At 44.7% G+C, this 12054-nt stretch overlaps 1 protein-coding gene across 1 annotated transcript in view; it reads right to left on the bottom strand.

Annotated features, from left to right (window-relative positions):
- The window catches only part of KAT6B (lysine acetyltransferase 6B), a 117503-nt gene extending 111539 nt beyond the window's left edge, over positions 1 to 5964 (bottom strand). Inside the window, exon 1 of the mRNA XM_056849131.1 lies at positions 5059 to 5964. Within this exon, the coding sequence (XP_056705109.1) occupies positions 5059 to 5676 (618 nt within the window). The 5' untranslated portion in view covers positions 5677 to 5964. The remainder of the gene's footprint in view (positions 1 to 5058) is intronic.
- Between the last annotated feature and the right edge of the window lie 6090 nt (positions 5965 to 12054).

Genomic DNA, 12054 nt, shown 5'->3' on the forward strand with positions numbered 1-12054 from the left:
ATTTACCCTATGAGCGCTTCCGAGCGCACTGTACTACGGGACTTTTTGGACAAAAACCTTGCCCGAGGGTTCATTCGCCCATCGAATGCTCCCAACTCAGCCCCCGCATTTCCGTCCGAAAAAAGGAGGGCGACCTGCACCTATGCATCGACTTCCGAAAGCTCAATGCAGTTACCCAAGCCAATGTCTACCCTATACCGCTGATTTCAGATATTTTGGGGCAGTTGCAGGAGGGACGTATATTCTCCAAGTTGGACTTAGTAGAAGCCTACTACCGCGTCCGTATCCGCGAGGGAGACGAACCCCTCACTGCCTTCTCTGTTTTGGAATGTTTGAATTCCTTGTGATGACTTTCGGGTTAAAAGGAGCCCCGGGGGTCTTCATGCAACTCATCAACGAAATCCTCCACGATTTACTGTACCGCGGGGTGGTAGTTTATTTAGATGACATTCTTATTTATTCAAAAACCATGGATGAGCATGTCGCTCTGGTCCGAGAAGTTCTGCAGCGCCTGCGCCGTCACCAACTCTTTGCAAAGTTGGCTAAATGCGAATTTCATCAGAGCAAAATAACTTTCTTGGGATATATAATCTCCCACCATGGCCTTAGCATGGACCCGGCCAAGGTCCAATCCGTCCTTGATTGGACCCCTCCCTCCAACCGCAAGCAAGTACAACAGTTTCTAGGTTTTGCTAATTTCTATCGTGGGTTCATCCCTAACTTCGCCCAAGTGGCGCTGCCCATCACCGACCTTCTGAAAACAAAGGGTAAAGGAAGCTCTGCTACGTTACCCTCCGCTAAAATACTGTGGACTGATCAATGCCAGGCCGCTTTTGTAGCCCTCAAACGCCTTTTCACTTCGGAGCCCGTGCTACGGCACCCAGACCCAAATCGAATGTTCATTGTGCAAGTCGATGCCTCCGACGTGGCTATGGGAGGGGCCCTTCTCCAAAGAGGACCAGATGGTCTCCTTCACCCCTGCGCTTACTTCTCAAAGAAGTTTGCGCACTCCCAATTGAACTGGCCCATTTGGGAGAAAGAAGCATCAGCCGTTCACCATGCACTTACTCTGTGGCGACAATTCCTGGAGGGGTCTAAAGTACCCTTTGAAGTCTGGACCGATCACAAAAATCTAGCTGCCCTCACGGGGACCCATAAATTGTCTGCGAAACAACAGCGTTGGGCGGATTTCTTTGCTCAGTTTCGTTTTGTCCTGAAGCATGTCCCTGGAAAACAAAACGTTCTTGCAGATGCTCTCTCCCGACTGCCTCAGTACCCGGTGAAACTCGATCGGCCAACAGACTCTTTATTTACGCCCGCGCAAAGAGAAGCCCTACCCGTGCTGGCTGTACAAACCCGATCCCAAACACTGCCCCCACAACGGAAGCACGCAGTAGCCGACGCACCAACTCCTCCAACCCAACCGGCCGCCAAGCCGCCTGCAGTCAACGCACCACCGCACGTAAGCTCTTCCCCCTCGTCAACCCCCATATCTGCTCCTGCTTCCACCGTAAAAAAGGGGGGGGTTCCCATCTCCGAGTCTTTCTTAAATTCCCTTCGGGCACAATGCCTTATGGAACGCTCTGCTCAAAACCTGCCTCCCGAAGTAATCGAACAAGGAGGTTGTTGGTACAAAGACTCGAAATTATACGTGCCCAAAACGCTCCGAAAAGAAGTCTTACATTTGGCTCATGGAGTAAAAACAGCTGGACACTTTGGGTTCCTAAAGACCCTTCACCTGTTGTGCAGGCAGTTCTGGTAGGGGGGAATGCGTTCTGACATTGACTCTTTTATTCGCAGCTGTCCTGTTTGCACCACGGTCAAACGATCTCAAAGCAAACCCCCAGGACTACTGCAACCACTTGAAATACCCAGCAAACCCTGGGAAGTGATTGCTATGGATTTTATGACGGATCTCCCTCTCAGCGGGGGAAAAACTGTGTTATGGGTTATCACTGACTTATTTTCTAAGCAAATACATTTGGTTCCATGTGCGGGGATCCCCTCCGCTCAGAAGTTGGCCCGCCTCTTCGTGTCACATGTCTTTAGACTACATTCGTTTCCGCGCAAGATAATCTGCGACCGCGGAAGTAGTTTCGTTGCTAAGTTTTGGAAAGCTTTTCTCAAATTGGTGGGGGTGGAACAAGGGTTGTCTAGTGCATACCATCCCCAAAAGGATGGTCAAACTGAACGTGTCAATGCTGTACTCGAATGTTATTTGTGCTGTTATGTCAATTACCACCAAGATGACCGGGTAGAACTGTTGCCTTTTGCAGAATATGCCTACAATAATGCTGTACATCAGTCCACAGGTTTCAGCCCGTTTTATGCGGTGTATGGACAGGACTTCGGTCCTATCACCCCTGTAGAAGGATCAGAGGGGGAGGGGGATGCCGACATTGCCTCATGGGCACACACCCTCCGTACAACATGGCCCTGGCTGATTAGCAACCTGGACCGAGCCAAGCGCAAATACAAGGCGCAGGCTGACAAGCATCGTTCCCCAAGTATGGACCTGCAAGTGGGTGACCTGGTATACCTTTCCACCAAGAACCTGCGCTCCACCCGTCCTTGCCATAAGCTCAGTGCTAAATACATTGGCCCATTTCCCATCACCCGCCTCATAAATCCTGTCACGGTGGAACTGTCTCTCCCCAAAACTCTGAGGCGTGTGCACCCCGTTTTCCATGTCAGCCTTCTAAAGCCCCATGTTGCTTCCCCACAATGGCACCCGGAACCGCCTCCTGAACAACCAATAATGGTGGGGGGGGAGGAACATTTCGAAGTCTCCAAAATCCTGGATTCCCGCATACACCATGGGGCCTTGCAATACCTGATCCGCTGGAAACACTTCCCCCCTGCCTATGACGAGTGGGTTCGCGCACGGGATGTCTCCACCCCCAAACTCGTCAACGCCTTTCACAATGCCTACCCGGACAGACCAGCCCCCTTGCCGGATGGGAGGGGGACTTAAGGGGAGCAGGATGTCAGGCTGTTATCTCGGTTTAGATGTTTCCTTTCGTTTCTCTGCTGAACCGTCCAGACTCAAGGACGGCTACACATACCAAAGCCTGGGAACACCACTCCTGGGAAATAATGCTCTGTTTATGCTTTGTAATCTCCCGCCGTTTCTCTGCCTTATATTTCCAAGTAACGGGCAGGACAACCCATAGCTGTCATCTTGCCTTGCATGCACTGTTTTGCTTATTTGACCAGTAAAGCCATCTGCTTGGAATCTGATTGTCTCTGTGGTGATTTCTGGTTCGATGGGTCAAGAGCTGACATCAGGGAGTACAGGCGATAACGGGCTTGCATTAAGTATTTCTACGCAGTGCTGTTGCTTTTTACTAAAGTCAGGGGTCCCCAACCTTTTTGAGTCTGTGTGCGCAACCGGAAAGTGGCTTCCACAGGAGTGGAACCCATAACAGAATGTCAGGAAGTGAGGTCATGCATAACTCCAATAGGAACTCTTCATTTCGGGCACAAACTCTGTTTTACAGAATGCCCTTTAATGTAAACGTATTGTTTAAAATATTTTGCTGCATAGACACACGTTACCTTCATGCAGTGAAGATCCTTGTGCTGTGGTGGCAGCTATTGCCAAAGCAACTTTTTTAAAAAAGCGCACAATTGGACATCCAATGGCCAATCAGGAGCCCTCCTGGGCAAAAGCCCCACCTGGCTCCTCCCCCTTTCTAAAAACACTTGCCTGGCACCAGGAAAAGTGTGGCAGGCTTCACGGTGCCCAGGGAGACCATGCTAGGGGCCCCTGTACTAAATGTATATTGAACTACAAGGCAAAGAAACAGTGGCACGTCCCTACAGCTCTTCTCAGCTAAGTTTGAAGCCTTCCACCAGCAGAAGTACCACCTCAGTAGGAGAAAAGATTCCAACTTTGCTCAGTGAAGTGGTAGGATACAGGCCCAGCGGCTGTCAGAGGCATAACAGGATTCAGAGTTATCAACTGGAAAGAACTAGGCAAAATCATAAACAGAGTGAAGCGATGAGAGACGGTCCTTCAACATGATAACCAGTTTCCCAGCATTTCTTAATGAATCACTGACATCTTAATATATTGGGGAAACTCCACAGCCATTTTAAGATTGTAAAACAGTGTTTCAAATCCATTTTAATTTGACTCTAAAACAACATTCACTGAAAACGGAGTTGGCCGCAAACACTCCAGAGTTCTGAAAATACCCAAATCATTGCTGGCTAGTTGTCTAGCTGATGAATGGTGCTTCTAATTCCCAGAAGAAAATGTAGTTAAGTCACAAACCCAAACTAGAATGATGTCTGCTCTTCTTCAAAAAGCTTCCCAACAGGAGATCTAACTTTTCATACCACCAAACCCTGCAGCGTGAACAAATCACTAAGTAAACCTGCAGTTAGGCAAGGCTACATTAACTTCCAACTCTGTTCTACCAAGCTAGCGTGTGGGCCATTAAAAAAAAAAATTGGGGAAGAGCAAATCACCATGAAATTATGGTACCACAGATTGCTAAACGCTAGATTCAATTATAATGAAAAACTTACATATCACTCAGTACACATATGCAAAATACTTCCCAACCCCATCCCACAAATTAGGAGTGATACTCCCTTAGAATCCCAAACATTAGAAAAGACTTCTTTCTGAATCAGGCAAGCAAGCTCACTTGTATAAAGCGATAAAACTCTATGACCACACATAGCTCTTTGACACACCACCTGTAACTCCTCTAAGCCCTGTTCCCCAATGTGGCCCCTGCCCTGTGTTTCAGTACAGTGGGCAAAGCCCCTGCCCAGTTGGGCTTATGGTTCGCAGGTGGTTCCAACCTGGAAACAGCCACCTCCTGAGTAACGGGTGAACTGTGAGCCTTCCCTACGGGGCAGACCACGTCACACCCAATGATAGAAAGTAAAGTGGATCTTTCAGTTTGTAAAGGGGAATTGTAAAGGGGCTCCCTGAAAGTGAGTAGCATTTGTATAAAGTAAAACTCAAATGCAATCCAGCCAGACTACTCAAGTTCTGAAAAGTCAAATTTTAATGGTTTTACACTGATATAATACACTTACCTGGTCTTTTTCATGAGGCAAAAGACTGACTGGTGGGAGAGATGCTGGAAAGGGACTGTATTTTGACGCCCTTTTGCCTTCCAGACCACCATAGTTCACCCTATACTGAGGTCCGTCTTTCAATAATCTCCCATTATTTACAGCTCGTTTGGCCCCCAGTCGTAGTCTCCGCTGAAACACGGGGTTATTGAAAACACTCGCAAGGTCATGTTGACTTCTCAGGTATTTTTCGATGTTTCTGAGGGAAGAGCCGTTTGGTTCCTGAAGCCCTTCGATTCCTCTCCGCAGAAGTTTATTCCAATCCACGTTCCGAAGTTCGTTACAAGCTCCTCTGGATCCTTTAGTCGGTTTAGGTAGCTCGCCAGGTTTAACAGATGAAAAACGCCCTGGGTTATCTGGATCTTTGTAGGATGCGAGGCCTTTGTTGGTAACCTTGAGCACAGAACCATCTTGGACACTTAATTCCAGCTGTTCAGAAACTGTCTTCTTGTCTAAACCATGGGACGCACACACAGCATGACAAATTCTTTCTTCAGACGGCCTCTGCTTTTGCCTTTTAACTTTTTGTATCGCTTCAAGAATCCACTCTGTATAAAGTGGGTTGGCAAGTTTTACCATGGTTGACCAATAATTTATTGTGGCCAAGGGTTACCCATAGAGTTTCGCCCTAATTGTTTTTGTGAGCCTTCCAAGAAGTATTCACCAAAAGAATAATCGACTACTCTGCGTCCTCTGCAGAAGAATTCAAATATCCATCCTCGAGATACCAGGAATGATTCACGGGTTTAAAATAATTCCTTATTTAACCAACACGGAGAGTTGGAATCATTTCATTATACCAGCTGGAAGAAATCTCTATAATTCAATTTGTCTTTCTCGGTAATTCAAGTGTCCAGGTCTTCACAAGAGTCTAAAAGTGGTTAAGGGGAAAAAACCATAGTTAGACAATCGCATCTCATTATGTAACACAAGTGTGTTTAATTCTTAATTCTTCCCTTAAATGTAGGCGGCAGTCCTGAACTTAAGCAGCAGGTTGTAACACGGTAGATTACAGTACACAACCTTTAGTAGGCATTTGGTCGAGACACTAAACAATCTAAAATACTACATAGCAGGTTAACATTAATGTACACATCGGAAATCACACTAGTAAATGATCATAAACTTAACAGAATAAACATAAAATTATTCACGATCATTCACATGGATCCTTGTAGTGGCTAGGAGTTACCGAGCAACTTGATGGGTAATATAAGGATTCCAGTCATTTAAGAGGTATAAGATCAGCCACATCTGAGTAACCCTGATATTTATGTAGGAGGGAACTAATTATGGAATTCCTCAACTCAGTATAAAAATGACAATATAGCAAGACATGAGTTAAAAATTCAGGAAACCCCAGCCCTACATGGACAATATCTCTCCCGTTGAGGAGTTCTCAAAAATCTTCCATAAAGGATTGTTAAGAACATAAGAAAAGCCATGCTGGATCAGACCAAGGTCCATCAAGTCCAGCAGTCTGTTCACACAGTGGCCAACCAGGTGCCTCTAGGAAGCCCACAAACAAGACAACTGCAGCAGCAGTTGTAGGAAGGATGTTGAACCTGGTGAGCTGAAAATCTCTGCGGACTTGAGGAGACTTAAGGTAGACTAAGTAGGGAGCAGGAGCTCCATAAACTGGCGCTACTCCATTTGCAATAGGAAAACTTGTCTCTCAATAGCTGGCAGCCTCTGGCCCAGCCATCCAAAGCCCTGCTTTTTCCCTATGCTAAGGAGAGAATCAAGTGGAATGCCAACTGGATTAATTTCCCGCAGAACCCCGCCCAGCCACTCGAGAAAGAGTCTGATAGCTTGGTATGCACAAAGCTGGGATGATCAGATAAAAAAAATAAAGGCACCGCCAGAATTTCAAAGCCTGTATCCAGGCTCTAGTTTCCAAAAGGCCCAGCCCTGCTTCCAAACACACGGCTGCATCTCCAACACAGTTTGGGACACCCAGGATACGAGGCAGGGAGCTTCTCTACAGACTGATTAAATGCACTGACCCAAATAGGAACACTGTACAATAGCTGGGTGACAGATTTAGCCTTAAATACACAACTGGCCACAGGGACATGCTGACCCCCAGGAATGTAGGAAAATAATAAAACAGCAGACATACTGCAATTGACCAAGGTTACGTGCATTTTTGTTGGGTCGAACAGCTATTACATTGAAAGTTTACTCCTCAATATCTGACCTGCTTAACTTCTCCCATGGCCCTGCCCTTGACTCTCCAGCAGAAACACTTCCAAACCTTAGAAAAAAACTACAAGTTTAGATTTTTCAAAATTAATAGATAACAAGTTAGCATCGCAGCAGGCCACAAATGCAGGCAATAAAGCGCCTGAGGCCCAGTTGTTTTAAGGATAAAATGACAGCACCATTGGCAAAAAAAAGTAGTACGATATGACTGGGGGCCAAATTTTGGGAAGGGGCCATCGACCAGCCTCAGAACAGGTGTCAGACAGTTCATGAAAAACGAAGCCGAAATACACCCGTTTAACTCCCTGGTTTATGGCGATTTTACTGGTTAATTCACCTCGCAAACCATAACATACTTTGGATAAACCTCCTGTTGCACTATCTGCGATATTCCCTTTTTTTTTCTTTTAAAAATAACAATGGCGGTATTTTCCTGGACCAGGACAGGGCATTGGATAAGTTAACTGAGATAGATCGAAAGCAGTCGGTCCTCAGCCCTAAAAATATTGTCTTGGATCATAGCTGGGTGGGAAAAGAAAGCTGGTGACTGCGAATTTTTGAATGCTTTGTGTAGCTTTGACATTATCCTATTGCAAAAAAACGTGGGCAGAAACGGATAGATTCTTAAATGGCTGTATTTCTTTTTTATTATTCCTGCTACTGTAACGGTGCTTTGTGGTCGCTTTGCGTTGTTTACTCTCGGGGTTATTACAACCTGAGTATATGCCATTATCCTGTTGCCCTCCTTTCCTGCAAGGAATTCTACTTAAATTCGCTGATTTTTTGCCTTTTAATCATAAATGTGTATCTACCCCCTAACAGCCAATGTGCTGACCTGCTGACACAGTGGGACGGACGCCCTGAATGAGTATAGAGTGGAAACAGAGGCCAAGTATCCCCAGGCTGAAGTCTAGCAGGAGATTTAAGTGCTAGGATTGAGATGGAGAATTTGTCCCTAGGCTATGCTATGGGCTATGATTTGAATTAATCTTCTCTTCTTCTCCGCCCTCCCCCTTTACTCATATAAGGCACTCCAAAAATCTTCAGATCAATTACGCCGGGGTTTCCTTGGCCAATTTCATTATTTCCTCTGGTAAAATAATCCTGAAGAGGTCTTTACCCCATGACTCTCCTGGTGAATACACATTGAGTTCTCCATGGAGATGTAGTGTTATCGATTATGTCATAGTCTCTCCCCAATTGAGAAGGTATGTTTGCGATTTTTATGTGGGAGACCACGTAGGCAGTGATCATTTTCCTTTAATTGTTGTTTTACAGTGTGAATCATCCTCTCGTTCGCAGACGCTTCCTAACTCCTCCCCAGGAAATTTGAATTATTATAAAAGGGTCAAGTGGATGATATTAATGGATGATATTAATAAAAGGGTGGATGATGTTAATAAGCTGTTAAACACTAACATTTTAATTGAGCTCAATCAACAAATAATTAATCTCTTAATGTGTCTGATGCTCTTCATTTTTATGGTAAACTTGTTGTCAGTAGAAATGATATTTTTCAGCAGCAGCCCGCAGTCGGTAATGATAAAAACACTAGCAATAAGCTTAATGTTGAGTTTGACAGAGACTGAAAACCCAACTATGCGCTTTCGTATCGCTCTTATCATAATAGTGAGGCACACACTCTCCCTGCAAGATCTTACAAGTTTAAAAAGTGATACCAAATCATGATTGCTTTCAAGAAAATTGAGCTTCAAAAAAACAGAGAACTGGGACTTATTAATCAATGCTTCACTTGCCAGTAATAATAAACAGTTCCGGGCCCTGGCTGCTGGGGCATTATCTGAAAGGCATTATCCTTGATTGTTTTCTCCTGCCTCAGGAATAAATGGACCACTTATCAAACGTATTTGAGGATCCATCAGGTGCTACTACTGAGTTAGCCGACCCCTTCTGACCCTTCAGAATGGCTTCCTGTGAGCCAAGATGAACCAACGTGCTTAATTAGCCAGTTAAAGTTTGGGGAGGCCCCAAGCCCTGATGGATTCCCACCTGAACTGTTTGGAAAGCACCTAGAATGGTGGGCCTCTCCATTGGCCACCCTCTTTTCTCTTATTGATAACACCGGGAGAGTGACTGAAATCTGGACTAAGGCTATAAACTGTTCCTGTTTATAAAAAGGGAGACCCCAAAATACCTGGAAAGTATCAACCAATAAGCCTCCTGTCAATTGTGGGCAAGCTTTATGCGAGGCATTTATGGGATAAGTTCTCTTCTTCTCTTCTTGGATGAATGACCAAAGGATTCTGCGCTTGGAACAGACTGGCTTCTGCCCAGATAGATCTATACTGGATCACTGTTATTCTTGCCCATTTGGCAGAAAAATACAGTGTGGGAAGAAATTGTTTTCAGCTTTTTTTGACCTGAAGGGGGCTTTTGAGTCTATCCCCAGGAATCTCCTGTAGGGTAAATTGAATAAGGCCTCAACGGATAAGAGACTTTTTTTTTCTTATTCGTAAACTATACTCTTCAACTAGTTGCCAAACACATTATGGTTTGCAGTTCATAACACCTATTAGAAGATATCCATTAACTGAGCTCTGTATCTTCTCTTCAGACTTGCAGAGCTGAAGTATGCTGTGATTACATCATAAATAGAACATCCACTTTCCAACAGCCCAACCCTAACCACGTTTTCCTACGAGTAAGTTCCACGGTGTTCACTGGGATTTAACTTCCCAAGCATATGTGCAAAACATTTGCAGCCTTCATGCAATCCGTGGGACCTAGGCTGCAATTCTAAACTCATCTGTACTACCAGGGCTGCTTCCACATTGTGACGATTCTCTATGCAGCTTCCACTACTACTAGCAGCAATGCAGCATCCATGTGAGTTTCCCTCACACATTCCTTTCCTCAGTACCCCATGCCCCCGGTTCTCCTGTGCTAACAGAGGGCTTTTGAGGTTTTTTTAAAATCATCAATTGACATATAGCATTACAACAATCTATTATCACTTCTGAACTCCCAGTTTTCGTTTAAAAAACTGTCTCCAGCCCCTTCTGTTGGAGAGATAGACCTTTCCCCTTATATGTCCTTAATGAAAGGGATTAGAATTTTTTTAAAAAAAACACCTAGGAATTTGGTAGTAAATAGATAACAAAGACAGAGTGATGTACTGATTAAAGAGTTGGACTAGGACCTGGGAAACCCAGGTTCGAATCCCCGCTCTGCCATGGAAACTTGCTGGGGGACCTACAGCCAGTCACACACTCTCAACCTTGACCCTGGCAAGTATTTGGATGGGAGACCTCGAAGGAATACCAAAGACCTTACACAGAGGCAGGCAACGGCAAACCACTTCCGAACGTCTCTTGCCTTGAAAACCCAATGGGGTCGGCATAAGTCAGCTGTGACTTTGACTGCAAAAAAAAAAAAAAGCCACAGTAAATAGATTGTTATAACGTTATAGCATTATATGTCATTAGCAACTTGCTACAGAATTTATGTTCGTTTGAAGAACGACTGTAATAACTACAGATTCCCCTGAAGAAGCTTGCTGGGTGAAACACACAGGGAAACTCTATTCAGAGTAACAATTTTTTTAACCAATTTTGCGCCATTTTCCTCGGCCTTATTTTTACCTCCTGTTACTGGTGCGGCCCTTTTATTTTTCTTTGCTATTCCCTGAATAGCAGAGCACAAGCTAACCTTTGGAGAGGCATTTCCGCCATTACTGTTTACCTGGGACTTCAGACTAAGTTCAAGAAACCCCAGCACTTCTACGCAACATGGATTAAAAAGGACAGTTTTATGGGCAAGAGGTAAACACTTAAAAAGCTCATCTACCCACACTTCAATTCCTCGATTTAATGGATCAGGAACCCAGGGAAGAAGTACAACCCCTTGGCCTCCACATTTCAATCAAGACTGGAGTTTCATCTGGGTCTTCAGTAATGGTGCGCCAGCACTGTGCTCCAGCTACCCATAAAAAGTTTGGCCCCTTGCTGAATTTAGATCCTCAGATATGGTTGCTCTGTTCAATTACGGTCAGTTTTACAAGCGAAGAAATCTCAGTTTTGAGGCCATTTAAACCCTATTAAAATATGTGAGCAACACCACCAAACCATTCCGTAACTCCCTAGTTCATCAAAAACAGCAAGTTAAACTAGGCAGCAAAACCATTCAGAGAAAAAAAAAACCCAAACATCCCCTGAAAAAATATCATTTACTTGATATTACTACACTACAGTTGCCAATAAATTCTTCACTTTGCAGAAGGGAGCCTGTGCAAAGTAGCCAGGATACTTCAGCTTTTGAGACCAAGAGACGCCAGGGTTTGTAGATTTTTTTATCCTGTCTTTCTCCAAAAGACGGCAGGGCCCATCGCTTCTCCCCACCCCCACCCCGTTTTTCCTCAACAGCTCCATCAAGCCCATAATCCCACAGTGAGCTTTATGGCAGAGGGTTCTAGTCTGACAATAACCATTAAACCAAACTGGTCTATTTACGGGCCCATCACAGGCAAAACATATACTACATATGTACAGTCACATGAAATAAATAATTTCCAAACAGGAGCCGAACGCTTTCCAAGAAATTGCTTTGTTACTTCGCTGGCACTAGTACAAATCAGCCTCTTTCCAAGGCTCTAGGCATGGAAGCAAATATGCCTAACGTCAATTAATAAAAGTATAACAAGAATTCTCAACACCTCAGAGAAAGAAAAAGAAAGATCCTATATACAGCTTGTTATTGTGACAATTTTATATTAGAAGTCACCAGGAATGTTCA

Source organism: Euleptes europaea, chromosome 4, assembly GCF_029931775.1.
Source record: "Euleptes europaea isolate rEulEur1 chromosome 4, rEulEur1.hap1, whole genome shotgun sequence".
Lineage (NCBI taxonomy): Eukaryota > Metazoa > Chordata > Lepidosauria > Squamata > Sphaerodactylidae > Euleptes > Euleptes europaea.